Source organism: Physeter macrocephalus, unplaced genomic scaffold, assembly GCF_002837175.3.
Source record: "Physeter macrocephalus isolate SW-GA unplaced genomic scaffold, ASM283717v5 random_392, whole genome shotgun sequence".
Classification (NCBI taxonomy): domain Eukaryota; kingdom Metazoa; phylum Chordata; class Mammalia; order Artiodactyla; family Physeteridae; genus Physeter; species Physeter macrocephalus.
In genome coordinates, this window is record NW_021145678.1 from 28,315 (window position 1) to 42,966 (window position 14,652).

At 59.6% G+C, this 14,652-nt stretch overlaps 2 protein-coding genes across 5 annotated transcripts in view; both read right to left on the reverse strand.

Annotated features, from left to right (window-relative positions):
• The window catches only part of UBTF (upstream binding transcription factor), a 15,076-nt gene extending 5,276 nt beyond the window's left edge, over positions 1–9,800 (reverse strand). Inside the window, exons 1-8 of one of the 4 annotated variants that reach the window (XM_024130439.3) lie at positions 9,416–9,800; positions 6,228–6,352; positions 4,550–4,725; positions 3,900–3,983; positions 3,647–3,802; positions 1,194–1,258; positions 793–913; positions 296–406 (exon numbers count right to left, since the gene is read on the reverse strand). In XM_024130439.3, the coding sequence (XP_023986207.1) occupies positions 296–406; positions 793–913; positions 1,194–1,258; positions 3,647–3,802; positions 3,900–3,983; positions 4,550–4,725; positions 6,228–6,285 (771 nt within the window). In that variant the 5' untranslated portion in view covers positions 6,286–6,352; positions 9,416–9,800. Of the gene's footprint in view, positions 1–295; positions 407–792; positions 914–1,193; positions 1,259–3,646; positions 3,803–3,899; positions 3,984–4,549; positions 4,726–6,227; positions 6,505–8,953; positions 9,048–9,415 lie in introns of those variants that run through there. The other 3 variants (XM_024130438.3, XM_024130440.3, XM_055082964.1) reach the window with 3 other exon arrangements.
• On the reverse strand, positions 9,634–12,627 carry LOC112066583 (nucleolar transcription factor 1-like). The gene is made up of 4 exons (XM_024130184.3): positions 12,336–12,627; positions 10,658–10,833; positions 10,005–10,091; positions 9,634–9,681 (listed from the first exon to the last, which is right to left on the reverse strand). The coding sequence occupies exons 1-4, from the start codon at positions 12,391–12,393 to the stop codon at positions 9,634–9,636; spliced, it is 369 nt and encodes a 122-aa protein (XP_023985952.1). The 5' UTR covers positions 12,394–12,627.
• Positions 12,628–14,652: the final 2,025 nt, after the last annotated feature.

Consider the following 14,652-nt stretch of genomic DNA (forward strand, 5'->3'; position numbering starts at 1 on the left):
CGGGGCCGGGGGGGGTGGGGGAGAGCCGCTGGGAAGGGGAGGCAGGGAGCAAAGCTGGGGGGTGGCCGTGTGTCTGCTGTGTCACACGAGACGTGGTGCCCTGCCCTGCCCTAGCCTGAGATCTCATGGGGGGGTGGGGCTGGGAAGGTAGGGGCAGAGGTGAGGGGCCCAGAAGGCCCCTCCCTCAGCGGTAGGATGGGGAGAGACCGCCTGCCCGCAGAGTGCGGAGGCCGCAGAGTCAGAGGGCAGAGGCTCGTGAAGAGCCGGGCGGGGAGGAGCGCAGCGGAAGCCTAACCTCGTACTCCTTCCGCTGCTCCAGGGCCTTATGAATCCATTTCAGCCTCTTTTTGTCCGAGAGCTGAGACCACTGCTTCCCCAGGGAGTCCTTCACCTCCTTCGTAGTGGCCTGCAAACCAAAAGCCGTCAGACACACACAGGCAGCCAGGGGCAGGGGGGGAGGGGAAGGGGAGGGGGACACAGAGGCCCCCGCCCCCTCAGGCCACAGGAGGTCACGAGAGTGTCCCCCACAGGCCAGGAGGGGAAGGCAGAGAGGCGGCGGGGGCGGGGGGGCGGGGGCGGGGCGGGGGGTCCCGCCTGGGTGCAAGGGGACAGGCTCACACACACACACATGCACACACTCGCACGCCAGCTGGCCCAGGCCCTGTCCATGCAGCCCACCCCTGGGGAGGGGCCTCCTCTCCTGCTCCCCTGCACCGTGCCCGGCCGACCTGGCGCGGCTCCCCCTTGCCACTACCGTGCGCCCTCCCTGCCACCCCTTGGCCGGACACTCACATCTGGCCGCACTTTGAGGTACACCTTCTTCTCGTGGGTGTACCACAGCTGCTGGGGGGTTTTGGGCTTCTCAGGGATGTCCGACTTCTTGGCATTCTGGATTAGGTCTGGGTGATCCTCCCTAGCCAGGGCACGGGGAGCAACAGTCAATGCGGGGAGGGGGATCCTGCCAGGGCAGACCCAAGCTAGCTGCCCCACCCACCAAGGCTCCTTGGCCTATCAGCTGGGGCCTAGTGGGCCAGCGGTTGCCTGCCGGTCCCTCCCCTTGAGCCCGAGCCACTAGGGTCTACAGGTGGTGACCCATCCATCTTCCGTGCCTCAAGTGCCAGGCTCTGGTCACTGCTACCCTCTCCTGCCGCACCCAGCGCCCTGTGGCCCTCCTCTGGGCTCCACTGCCTTACCTGAATCTGGCGAGGTTTCGCTCAAACTCCTGTTTCTCCCTCTGGAAGTCCTGAATATATTTCATCTGGGGGGAGGAGGTGACGGGGTCATCCACAACCCAAGGCCTGAGCTACAAAACCCACTAAGTCCTCCTTGCTAACTGTTTTGCCTCCCATTTGGTGATGTGTACAGAGGATGTCACGAGCAGGAAAGGGATGGCGGTCTGCCTCCCAGTGGGCTGGGGACGGGGGACTCAACCGTAGCCCAGACGGTGGGAGCTACAGGGGTCTCCCAGAACACATCCTACATCCTATCCCCTCCCTTTAAGAAAGGGAGAGTCCCAGGAAGGGGACGTGGCATTATCCAGTCACACAATAAGCAGCGACAGGGCTGGGTCTCCCCGCAACACTACCCCTCTGCCTTTCCCCAACGCCAGGACACTCCCAGTGAGAGTCTGGAGAAGATGTAGGCGTTGCCCCTGTCGCGCTCTCCTCCTGTGTCTGTGGCAGCTAATACTAATCTGCCCCCTCAGAGGTGGCCCACAGGGCAAGTGGCAGGCTGAGTCCTGCTTCCAAAGGGAGATCGCATTGAAGGAAACCCAGAGTGAATTCTTGCAGCCCAAATCACATCTTGATAGGTCTCTTGTATCTGGATGTCCCCCCGCCATCTGCTACCTCTGGGTCCCTGGCAATCCTGACACCATCCCCACCCCCACCCCCTTCCTCAGTCATTGCCACCTTCCCTGCCTCTGATCCCTTCTTCCAGGCTCTTGGCTCTTTAGTTCCTTGAGCCCTCCCTCCCCAAGCCCCGTCATTCTCCTTTGCTGCTTGGCTTCCCTTCCTTCGCCTGCACCGGCTTCTATCAGCCTGATCCTCCCTTCCCACCATCCCACCTCCATCCCGGTATCCTTCCTGCCTCTCCACACCCCTCACTCTGACTTCCTTTCCAGCCTGTCTCTTTCCCTTCCTCATCTACATCCTGTCCCGGCTCCCCTCAACGTCCATCTTTCCTTTATCCCTCTTCTTCCCAGATTCACAAATGAGTTAGCACTGGAGGAGGCCAGGGGCTCAAGCTGATTGAGCCCAACCCCTGCTTCTCATCAGGCGCAAGAAGCGAGGCAGCTCCACTTCCCTCCAAGGTTCCCGCAGAAAACCGGGAGCAGAACCCAGCCTCCTCTGCCCCAGTCGCAGCCCTCCTCACACAAAACCGCAGCTTTTAGAGCCGGAAGGTACCACCCAGATCAGGCTCACTCTCCACACCTCAGATCAAGACCAGGCCCGAAGGACTGAAGTAACTTACCGAAGGGCACATGCACAGCGATTCAGTGGTAGCCGGAACAGGCCCAAGGCCTGTGTCCCCTAGGCCGGCACTCTGTCCACTCTACCATGGAGTTTCTTCTATCCCTCCCTGACCCTGAGACCCTTTGCCTCTCCCTCCCACCCCGCGGAAATGTCTCGGTGTTATGTGTACAGTCAGTTCTGTGACGGCCCCATCATAGGGGTCAAGAATAGCTCCAGCGATTCATACTCCGGCTTGGCTCAAGCAGTAGTTGCAGACAGCCGGATCTACCCAGCCAAGCTAGCTCCTTTTCTGGGTACAGAACCAGGCCACGTGAGCCCGAAGCCAGGGTGTGCAGACCAGGAAGAGGGCTACTCCCAGTGCTGGTGCCCTCCCGAGAGCTGGCTGCCTGCAACTCTGTGTCCTCTCCCAGCAAATAAACGTGCCCTCTTATCTCTCCCGCTGCCCCTTGCCAACATCTTTCCCTGGCTCCATCTCACCATGTAGCATCTCCTCTGTGTGTCTCTCTCCCCACCCCACCTCGCTCGTGTCCCAGCTGCAATGCTTTGCTGTCTATCTCTGCAAGGTACCGCGTGATCTCACTGTGCTGTGTCCACCCCTGCCTGGGAGGCTGGGCAGCCCCTGCCCAAGGTTAACGGGCTTGAGGGTCTGGGAGAGCGTGAGGCCACGAGGGACGATGTGTGCAAGGGGAAGCCCGCCCATGTAACCTGTGGACGTGGCGGTGAGGAAAGCACTAGGCAGGGAGCCTGAGCACTAAACTGGAGTCCTGGGACACGATACCCTCCTGCACCCCAGTTCATTGCCCACAAAATCAGGAGAACCCAGTCTCCCGGGGTTACCACTACAGCATCAAACGAGACCATGTGGGGAAATATCAGAAGTGAACAGCTCTGCAGGCCTAACAGTGAGGACGTGTGTGTGAAAGAACACTACGGGTTCTGCCTGCCTCGGTCAGGGTTACACCTGCAGCAGTGCCCACGCCTGACAGTGTGTGGGCCTGGGAGAGGGTGATCAGGTGTGGCTGCCCAAGGCCCTGCCCTGCTCAGCTGACCCACCCACGTCCCTGATGCCAAGTCCCTTGGTCTAAGCCCTCACCACCCCCGACAGATGACCTACACCACACCGGCTGCTCCCGGCCTTTTCCCTCCCCGCACCTTAGTCCCCCTCCCCCCACCTTCTTCTTCTCTGGCAGCTCTTTGTATTTCTTGGACAGAATCTTGGTCAGGTCCAGGTTGCTCATCTCGGGGTGGAGTTTTGCGTACTTGGCCCGCTTCTCCATGAAAAAGCGGAAATAAGGGGTCAGGGGCTTCTTTGGGAAGTCCGGGTGTTTCTGGAAGGAGGGACAAGGACATGGTCAAGGTGAGACACGGTCCGTTCTTTGGACCTTGCCTCTCCAAACCTTTGTGCTCCTTCTCCTGGAAACTCACCTTGAGTTTTTTGCCTTTGTAAGGATTTTTAACGTGCTCCTGAGCATCGAGGATCAATTCTGTCAACGTGCGGAACTTCCTCACCTGGAGGAAAAAGGGAGGTGAGTGGAAGGGGACGTTCCGAAGAGGGGGACACCACCCAGAAACGAAGCCTTGTTTCCCAACGGGCCTTCTCTACTTTCCACTAGACTGAAGTTCTCAGAGGAGGAGGGCAGGGGCCGACAGTGACACAACTCAGGCGGCCCTGACACCCAGGCAGACACCCAGGCACTGGTCTGTGCTTACTGCAGAGGCCCAGGCAGTCAGTACGCAGCACAGGACGGCAACAAGGCGACCACCTGACCTCGAAATGGTTGTCCATGTCAGCACCTCATTCGATCCCCAGAACAGCTCAGGCAACAGACGCTCTAAGACGGTAAGTATTCAAGGCCACACAGCTAGAAAGTGGCAGAACTGAGAAGTCTTGGCCAGTGCTGTCAACCGTGCCACCTCCCGAAATGCACAAGGGCGACCACAAGAGCACCTTGCCTAGTCTCTTTCCTTCCTGTTTATAGACTTCTGTTCCATCTCCTCCACCAGGAAGGTTGAGGCAAGGGTAAGTGTAGATGTGTATTTGAATGTGTCAGGAAGGGGGTGGGGGGATCCGTTACCTCGTTAGAAATCTCCACCCATTTGAGCTTGCACATGTCTCCAGAAAAGTCTTTAAATGCTACTTTTTCCCAGTCCATATGTGACTCGGTGGTTTTGAACTTGGAGCTGTCATTGGATGGAAGGTTGTTCTTCATGCATTCCAGCAAAGTCAGCATGTCTTCCTGGGACCAACGGTCTGGGGAAGGGTAAGAAAAGCCATCATGCCTGGCTCATGCGAGCCCCCGTCTGCTCCCCAGTCCTTAACCACTCAAACCTTCCTTCCCAGAGCATCCCAGACCCTGATTATTTCCCATCTGAAGGCATACACAAGACATGGCCTGGCCTTAAGGAAAAGCCATGGCCATACAGATTAGAGCGGGGACTCCAGTCCAGACAGCATCAGGCCTAGAAAACCAGACTTGGGCTCAAGTCAGGCTTACTTCAAAGCTATTATCATTTCTAACATGCCAGCCTGACATGGGTTACAATTTACTGTAGCGAAGTGGGGGGAAAGGAAGCTACAGTGATTTGGGACACTGTTGGAGAACAGTTAGTTTATCGGAGAAGGAAGGGAAGGAGGGAGGCAACACATCTAAACGTGAAGCTAAATTCAATCCAAGTTCTAGGTGGCTACCCTAAACATGCAGACTGAGGAAGGGGTGTGGGCAGTAAGGAGAACCCATGCTGACGTTTCTCTCCAGCACAGCTAGAAACTAACATTAGAGGCATGAGTATTCCACCATCCTACTCCTCCTCTCAAAGAAGACCAAAGGAGAATTTGGGGTAAGTAAAACAATGGTAGAACCATATAGGGCAGCTGTGAGGCAAGGCAGACAGGTGGGCAAACGCTCCCAGGGCCCTGCTCCAGGGAGACACCACCCCTCCGCCCCCTCCCCTAGAATTCTGAGTTGTCTTCTCAGCCCAACTCCCCACGCAGGCAAAAAACGGAGTCTGGACCAGCTATTTCCAGCCACTGAAAGGTAGCTCCAGTGAGGCCTCTCTGGAGGGTGGCTACCCTGGAAAGTGAGCTGGGAGGACAGCTATCCAAGGCTAGGAGTCAAAAGGGCTCTTGTATTTACATCTGGTAACCTGGGCCAGGGTTTCCACAGATGGGTCACATGAACCCATAATCCTCTCTCCTCTCAATGTCCCACAGGAATTGCCAGATGCTCAGATTCATCCTACCCCCTGCCACCCTACACACTGGATCCCCACTGGGTGGAGTAGAGTGTAGTTATTTATCTTTGAGGCCTCAAGCCATCAAAACACCCTTTCTCTCCAACCTGCCCCACCAAAAACTGTCCTCTTAATAACAATAAAGCACCTGAAAAGCCTTCCCAATCCCTCTCATCTCCCCCTTCCTCCACATTCCTCATCTTCCCTCCCGTTCCAGGACACTGTTGAGGACACACTAGAGCTGACTGGGAACCCCAGAAGGAAGACTTGCATATGGCTCCTTCTCCCCCTCTGACGTGGGGGTAATGGAGTGTGCAAACTACAGTTTATAGGTTCAAGGCCAAATAATTTGGGTTTAGCCAAACCCCCAGTGTGAGGGATGTTTGCCACTCAAGCCGCTCCCTCCCATATCATTTCAGAGAATGCAGACTGGAGGAAACCTTTAGAAGGGGAGTGGGCCTTGCAGACCTAAGTGAGAAAAGAGGATTTAAGTTAAAGAAGGCTGAGGGTCGGGGCTCCTACCTTGGCCTTTGGGGGCGGCCATTTCCAGGTCTGTGGGGCAGTCGGCTTCTCCGTTCATTCTCCAGCCGTCCAGCCACCTCCTCGGTCGTGCTGGCCAGGCAAGCCGGGGTCAAAGCCACCTCACCCTTTAGAAGAGACACCAGTCCCCACTCAGGCGGGCTGAGAGGTGGGGGACTGTCTATCCCTCCCTCCCCCAAAGGGGAGGGGGACACAAGCCCACACTCTCAGAGAGACCCAGCCAAGACTCTAGGAGGCTCAATGAGTTGGTGGGGGTGGGAGTGCGCTCCTCCCCTACCTCCTAACCACACCCCCCCCCGCCCCCCAGCCCCTACAGCCCCGCTCCTCGGCATGCGCCCTCCCCTGCCCACGCGAGAGACTGCTCCCTGCTCCCGCGTGCAGCTATAGCACCCGCCCTCCGCCCTCCCCCCACCCCGGCCAAAAAAAAAAAAAAAAAAAAAACCTCCTCCTCTTCTGTGCGCCCCGCCCCGGGGAGGCCCCAGGCTTGAGGGCGGGGGAGGAGGAAGGGCGGGTAAAGGGCGCGCGCGGCCGCGGAAGCGGGCACGCGCTGCAGTCTCCTCCTCCCGCTCCCCCCCGGCCGGTTCCCCCCGCCTCCGCAACCCGGCGGGGACCCGGACGCAGCGCAGCCGCCGCCGGCCCCGGAGCGCAGCGGCCGCATCGCCCCCGGGGACGGGATCCGGATTCCCGCCGCCCTCCCCCTCGGGCTCCCGACGCCGTCCCCGCCCGCCTGGGCGGGCGGGCCAGTGAAACTGTAGAACACCAAAAACAAGGGTAGGATAGAAAGAGGAAAAACTCCAAATCATTTTATGAGGTTAACAATATTCTGACACATAGATCTGGCAGGGGTGTGTGTGTGTATGCATGTGTATGTATGTATGTGTGTGTGTGTGTGTGTATAATATATTCTATTTTGTTATATATATAATACATAACAAAATAGAAGCAAAATCACTATGTAAAATATTAGTAAATCAAATATAGGCATGTTTAAAAATGATAATACTAAATGACCAGGTTGGGTTTATCTCAGGAATGCAAGGTTGGTTTAACATCAGAAAAATCAACCAGTGGAATTTACCACACAGGAGAATAAAGGAGAAAATCATACGATTATATCAATAGATATAGAAAGATGCTTAATAAAAGTCAACATCCATTCACAATAAAAGCTCCTAGCAAACTAGGATTAGAAAGGAACTATAAATTTAAGAAAAAGACTTCAGCAAACATCATACTTAATGGTGAGAAAGTAAAACATTGTGTTTAACACTGAACAATGGCAAAAGTGCCTACCATCATCACAATGGTTTGACATCACACTGGAGATTCTAGGCAGAACATTGGGGCAAGAAAAAGGTTGAAGAAAAGGTATAAGATTGAAAAGGAAGAAACAAAACCATCATTCTTTGCAGATGATAACTGTCTTATGTAGAAAACTCCAAAGAATTCACAGATAAATTATTATGGAATAGGGCTTCTCTGGTGGTGCAGTGGTTGAGAGTCCGCCTGCTGATGCAGGGGACACGGGTTCATGCCCCGGTCTGGGAAGATCCCACATGCCGCGAAGCGGTTGGGCCCATGAGCCATGGCCGCTGAGCCTGCGCATCTGGAGCCTGTTCTCCACAATGGGAGAGGCCACAACAGTGAGAGGCCCGCGTACGGCAAAAAAATAAATAAATTAAAAAAAAATTATCCTGCCACACATCAAAAACCCAATTTAATGGCTTTTCTTATTTGAAGGACTTGGCTCTGAATAACTTTTGACTACTTCAAGAAATAAAATTTACTCTCAGTCAATTCCATCTTGTATAGACATTGAAAAGACTCTGTGACCCTGAGAAAGAACTGGCAGGATTCATTCTTAAATCACAAAAAAATAATGTTGACTTGGAAATATGAAAACACGGTTTTTATTTTACAAGCGATATAGTGACTGTCTTAGTTCAGGCTGCTATAACAAATTACCATATACTGGGTGGCTTCGGGGGGGGGGGGGGGGGGCGGGGGGGTGGGGGGGGGGGGGGGGGCGGGGGGGGGGGGGGGGCCGGGGCAGGGAGACACGCAGCCGCCCGGATGGCGGCGGGGCTCGGAGCCGAGGCAGGCGGGCGGGCGGGCGCCGAGAGCGACCTCGCCAGACCCGCGGGGGAACTAGCAGGCTCGGCCGGCGCGGGAGGGAGGGCTCGAGGTGCGGCCGCAGAGAGGGTGCCCGGAAGGCCCCCAGGCGGCCGTGGAGGCTCAGGGGTCGGCTGCAGCCCTGCTCCGGAGCTCTCTTCCCAGTTCAGATTCGGGCTTCCACTCCAGCCCTCATACGCTCCCCTCGCCCGCCTCGCTGAGCGGGCGGTCCGCGCCCACCCTTATCCCCGGAGCGTAGCCACCGGCTCGGGGCGCACGCACGCCGATCGCGGCGCCAGGCTTCGGCGCCTGCCTCGCGGTCGCCTAGCTGCCAAGCAGCACACACACGAAACTTTCAAAAAAATTATCCCTACAAAATATCCTTCTTGCAAATTAAAAAAAAAAAGTCTCCTTTGCTCCTTAAACCCCGCAAACGGCGAGGGGGCGACGGGCTCCGGCGGAGGAGTCTCTCTGGGAGCTGGTTCAATCCAGCCCGGCATGGCTCCCCAGGCCTGCCCGGGCGCATGGAGATCGGCGCCGCCGCCACTCTCAGCAACCCCTCTCCCCCGAAATCGGCGGCGCCGGGGCTCACTTACCGAGCGTGTGAATGGGAGCGCGGGCCGGGGGCACCTTAGGGGTGCGGCGGGCCGAAGAGCCGAGCCGCAGCTCCGCCGCAGCCGACGCCGGGGCAGCAAGTCGCCAGACAAAGCCCGAGATGGCGAAGCGGAGCGACGGCTAATGGCGAGCCCCACGCGCCGCGCTCCGCCCGCCCCGCTCCGCCCGCCCGCCTCGGCGCAGCGCAGCGCCGCTCCGAGCGCTCGCCCGTCAGAGCCGCCTCGGCGCCGCCGCCGCCTCCCGGGCCACCCGGGCCTCGCCTGGCCCCTCCGCCTCCTCCGGGCGGCTTAGCCTCACCCCTTCCCTCCCACCGCGCTGGGGGCTGCACGAAAATAAAAAAAGGAAAAAGAAAAATGCTTTTTTTTTTCTTTTTTTTTTTTTTTCCTTTGGTAGGGCGGGCGTGTTGAGACTTTCGGGTCTTTTTGCCCCCAGCTCGCACTCACCTGCGGAGCCGCCGGGAGGGGTGGGGGCGCGCGGGGCTGGAGCCGGCGAGCGCGGGTTGAAAACCAGCCAAGCTCTGCAGCGCCCGACCCGGGCGTATACGCCGCCGCCAGTCCCCGCAGAGAAATCGTCCTCCTACCCCCGCCTCCATCGCTCTGCGTTTCTCTTCCAATCAGCCGATCGCTTGGCGGCTCCTCCATTCTCCGGCCAAGCCCGCTGCCTAGAGCGAGCTCCACTCCTCCATCTGCTCGCCCGGCTCCTCGCTCCCCTGCCGCGGCCGGCGAGACGACGTGGGGACGGAGGGGGATTTACGAGGGAACCTGCGGCTTCCCGGTCCCATTGCTCCCTCCCCGCTGCCTCCTGCCTCCTGCTTCTCTCCTGCGTCTTTCCAACTCCCCTGTCGCCACTGGTGTGTGTCTGAGTGTGTGCGCGCTTTTTTTTTTTTTTTTTTTTATTGCTCTTTGCTTTTGCAACCCTGGAGCCAAGGGGGGGGGCATAGAAAGGGGGGGGGTGTTACCAAAAAGAAAAAAAAAACCCAAGCAAGAAGCTCTTAGGTTTGTAACACATTGGAAACCCGGGGGAATACCCCGCCTCGTCCGATCTTTTGCCTTTGTAAGGATTTTTAACGTGCTCCTGAGCATCGAGGATCAATTCTGTCAACGTGCGGAACTTCCTCACCTGGAGGAAAAAGGGAGGTGAGTGGAAGGGGACGTTCCGAAGAGGGGGACACCACCCAGAAACGAAGCCTTGTTTCCCAACGGGCCTTCTCTACTTTCCACTAGACTGAAGTTCTCAGAGGAGGAGGGCAGGGGCCGACAGTGACACAACTCAGGCGGCCCTGACACCCAGGCAGACACCCAGGCACTGGTCTGTGCTTACTGCAGAGGCCCAGGCAGTCAGTACGCAGCACAGGACGGCAACAAGGCGACCACCTGACCTCGAAATGGTTGTCCATGTCAGCACCTCATTCGATCCCCAGAACAGCTCAGGCAACAGACGCTCTAAGACGGTAAGTATTCAAGGCCACACAGCTAGAAAGTGGCAGAACTGAGAAGTCTTGGCCAGTGCTGTCAACCGTGCCACCTCCCGAAATGCACAAGGGCGACCACAAGAGCACCTTGCCTAGTCTCTTTCCTTCCTGTTTATAGACTTCTGTTCCATCTCCTCCACCAGGAAGGTTGAGGCAAGGGTAAGTGTAGATGTGTATTTGAATGTGTCAGGAAGGGGGTGGGGGGATCCGTTACCTCGTTAGAAATCTCCACCCATTTGAGCTTGCACATGTCTCCAGAAAAGTCTTTAAATGCTACTTTTTCCCAGTCCATATGTGACTCGGTGGTTTTGAACTTGGAGCTGTCATTGGATGGAAGGTTGTTCTTCATGCATTCCAGCAAAGTCAGCATGTCTTCCTGGGACCAACGGTCTGGGGAAGGGTAAGAAAAGCCATCATGCCTGGCTCATGCGAGCCCCCGTCTGCTCCCCAGTCCTTAACCACTCAAACCTTCCTTCCCAGAGCATCCCAGACCCTGATTATTTCCCATCTGAAGGCATACACAAGACATGGCCTGGCCTTAAGGAAAAGCCATGGCCATACAGATTAGAGCGGGGACTCCAGTCCAGACAGCATCAGGCCTAGAAAACCAGACTTGGGCTCAAGTCAGGCTTACTTCAAAGCTATTATCATTTCTAACATGCCAGCCTGACATGGGTTACAATTTACTGTAGCGAAGTGGGGGGAAAGGAAGCTACAGTGATTTGGGACACTGTTGGAGAACAGTTAGTTTATCGGAGAAGGAAGGGAAGGAGGGAGGCAACACATCTAAACGTGAAGCTAAATTCAATCCAAGTTCTAGGTGGCTACCCTAAACATGCAGACTGAGGAAGGGGTGTGGGCAGTAAGGAGAACCCATGCTGACGTTTCTCTCCAGCACAGCTAGAAACTAACATTAGAGGCATGAGTATTCCACCATCCTACTCCTCCTCTCAAAGAAGACCAAAGGAGAATTTGGGGTAAGTAAAACAATGGTAGAACCATATAGGGCAGCTGTGAGGCAAGGCAGACAGGTGGGCAAACGCTCCCAGGGCCCTGCTCCAGGGAGACACCACCCCTCCGCCCCCTCCCCTAGAATTCTGAGTTGTCTTCTCAGCCCAACTCCCCACGCAGGCAAAAAACGGAGTCTGGACCAGCTATTTCCAGCCACTGAAAGGTAGCTCCAGTGAGGCCTCTCTGGAGGGTGGCTACCCTGGAAAGTGAGCTGGGAGGACAGCTATCCAAGGCTAGGAGTCAAAAGGGCTCTTGTATTTACATCTGGTAACCTGGGCCAGGGTTTCCACAGATGGGTCACATGAACCCATAATCCTCTCTCCTCTCAATGTCCCACAGGAATTGCCAGATGCTCAGATTCATCCTACCCCCTGCCACCCTACACACTGGATCCCCACTGGGTGGAGTAGAGTGTAGTTATTTATCTTTGAGGCCTCAAGCCATCAAAACACCCTTTCTCTCCAACCTGCCCCACCAAAAACTGTCCTCTTAATAACAATAAAGCACCTGAAAAGCCTCCCCAATCCCTCTCATCTCCCCCTTCCTCCACATTCCTCATCTTCCCTCCCGTTCCAGGACACTGTTGAGGACACACTAGAGCTGACTGGGAACCCCAGAAGGAAGACTTGCATATGGCTCCTTCTCCCCCTCTGACGTGGGGGTAATGGAGTGTGCAAACTACAGTTTATAGGTTCAAGGCCAAATAATTTGGGTTTAGCCAAACCCCCAGTGTGAGGGATGTTTGCCACTCAAGCCGCTCCCTCCCATATCATTTCAGAGAATGCAGACTGGAGGAAACCTTTAGAAGGGGAGTGGGCCTTGCAGACCTAAGTGAGAAAAGAGGATTTAAGTTAAAGAAGGCTGAGGGTCGGGGCTCCTACCTTGGCCTTTGGGGGCGGCCATTTCCAGGTCTGTGGGGCAGTCGGCTTCTCCGTTCATTCTCCAGCCGTCCAGCCACCTCCTCGGTCGTGCTGGCCAGGCAAGCCGGGGTCAAAGCCACCTCACCCTTTAGAAGAGACACCAGTCCCCACTCAGGCGGGCTGAGAGGTGGGGGACTGTCTATCCCTCCCTCCCCCAAAGGGGAGGGGGACACAAGCCCACACTCTCAGAGAGACCCAGCCAAGACTCTAGGAGGCTCAATGAGTTGGTGGGGGTGGGAGTGCGCTCCTCCCCTACCTCCTAACCACACCCCCCCCCGCCCCCCAGCCCCTACAGCCCCGCTCCTCGGCATGCGCCCTCCCCTGCCCACGCGAGAGACTGCTCCCTGCTCCCGCGTGCAGCTATAGCACCCGCCCTCCGCCCTCCCCCCACCCCGGCCAAAAAAAAAAAAAAAAAAAAAACCTCCTCCTCTTCTGTGCGCCCCGCCCCGGGGAGGCCCCAGGCTTGAGGGCGGGGGAGGAGGAAGGGCGGGTAAAGGGCGCGCGCGGCCGCGGAAGCGGGCACGCGCTGCAGTCTCCTCCTCCCGCTCCCCCCCGGCCGGTTCCCCCCGCCTCCGCAACCCGGCGGGGACCCGGACGCAGCGCAGCCGCCGCCGGCCCCGGAGCGCAGCGGCCGCATCGCCCCCGGGGACGGGATCCGGATTCCCGCCGCCCTCCCCCTCGGGCTCCCGACGCCGTCCCCGCCCGCCTGGGCGGGCGAGCAGCCGGAGAGAAGCGGCCTGGCCTGCCCCCCGCCCCCGAGCCACCCACCCCGGCCAGAGGCGCCGCCACCGCCCAGCCACCCCGACGCGCACGGAGGATCCCGGCGCAGAGGCGCGACCACGGCGGGAACCGCCGCCTCCTCCCCTGAGCCTGCGGCCCAGCCCCGCCGGCGCCCCCGCCCCGGCCTCCGGGGAGCCGAGCCAAGGAGAGGGCGGGAGGACGGCGGCCGGGAGGCGGGGGAGCAGCGCTCACCGGCCCCGCCGCCCCCTCCGGCGGCCGGAGAGAACTGCGCCTGCCGGCTCGGAGAAGCGCGGGCTCCTCCGCCTGCGGCCGGGGCTCGGCTCGGGCCTCGCTTCCTGCCCTCCCCTCCCCCGGTTCTCGGCGTCCTCTCCAGTGCCCTGGTCCTCTCTCGCCCAGTCCCCTGCCCGGAGGTCGCCCCAGGTCTCCGCCGGGTGTCCATCGCACCCACGGTTCGCTCCCCGCCGCCCGGCCCCGACCCCGGCGCGCGTCCTCAGCCGCCTCGGTTACCCGGCGCAGCGCGGCCTCCGGGCTTCCCGCTCCGGCGGCTCCCTCCCCGGCTCTGAGCGGCGGCGCCCTCCCCCGCTCGGCCGGGCACAGCCGCAGCTCCCTCCCGCGGCGGCAGCGGCTCCTCCTCCGGGCGCGGCGGCGGCGGCGCTGGGGCGGCGGCTGCTGCTGCTGCTGTGGCGGCGGCGGCTGTGGCTGCTGCCTGCTGCTCCTCGCGGCGAAAAGCACAAAGCACAGCGCCCTCCGCCTGCAGGCAGCCCGCCCGCCGCCCGCCCGCCGGCCCCGGCCTCAGCTCGCACACCCCCCGCCGCCGCCGCAGCCTCCGCCGCCGGAGCGGGGAGGAGGAGGGAGAAAGGAGGAGGAGCGGGAGGGGGGGGCGGGAGAAGCGGGGCAGCGAGCGCGTCCTTCCCCGTAGAGCGCACACCGACCCCCGGGGAGCGAGCGCCAGCCCGCCCGCCTCGCCGGCTCCGCTCCCTCCCACAGCCTGCCCGGGCGGGCTCCGCGGGGGGCAGCTGGGAGGAGGGGCGGGAGCTGGGGGGACCCGGGCGGCCGAGGCGGAGGGAAGGAAGGAGGGGAGGGGGGTGGTGGTGGTGGTGGTGGTGGTGGTAGTGGTGGTGGCGGCTGCCGCCGGGGAGGGGGGGGCCGGGGCAGGGAGACACGCAGCCGCCCGGATGGCGGCGGGGCTCGGAGCCGAGGCAGGCGGGCGGGCGGGCGCCGAGAGCGACCTCGCCAGACCCGCGGGGGAACTAGCAGGCTCGGCCGGCGCGGGAGGGAGGGCTCGAGGTGCGGCCGCAGAGAGGGTGCCCGGAAGGCCCCCAGGCGGCCGTGGAGGCTCAGGGGTCGGCTGCAGCCCTGCTCCGGAGCTCTCTTCCCAGTTCAGATTCGGGCTTCCACTCCAGCCCTCATACGCTCCCCTCGCCCGCCTCGCTGAGCGGGCGGTCCGCGCCCACCCTTATCCCCGGAGCGTAGCTACCGGCTCGGGGCGCACGCACGCCGATCGCGGCGCCAGGCTTTGGCGCGTGCCTCGCGGTCG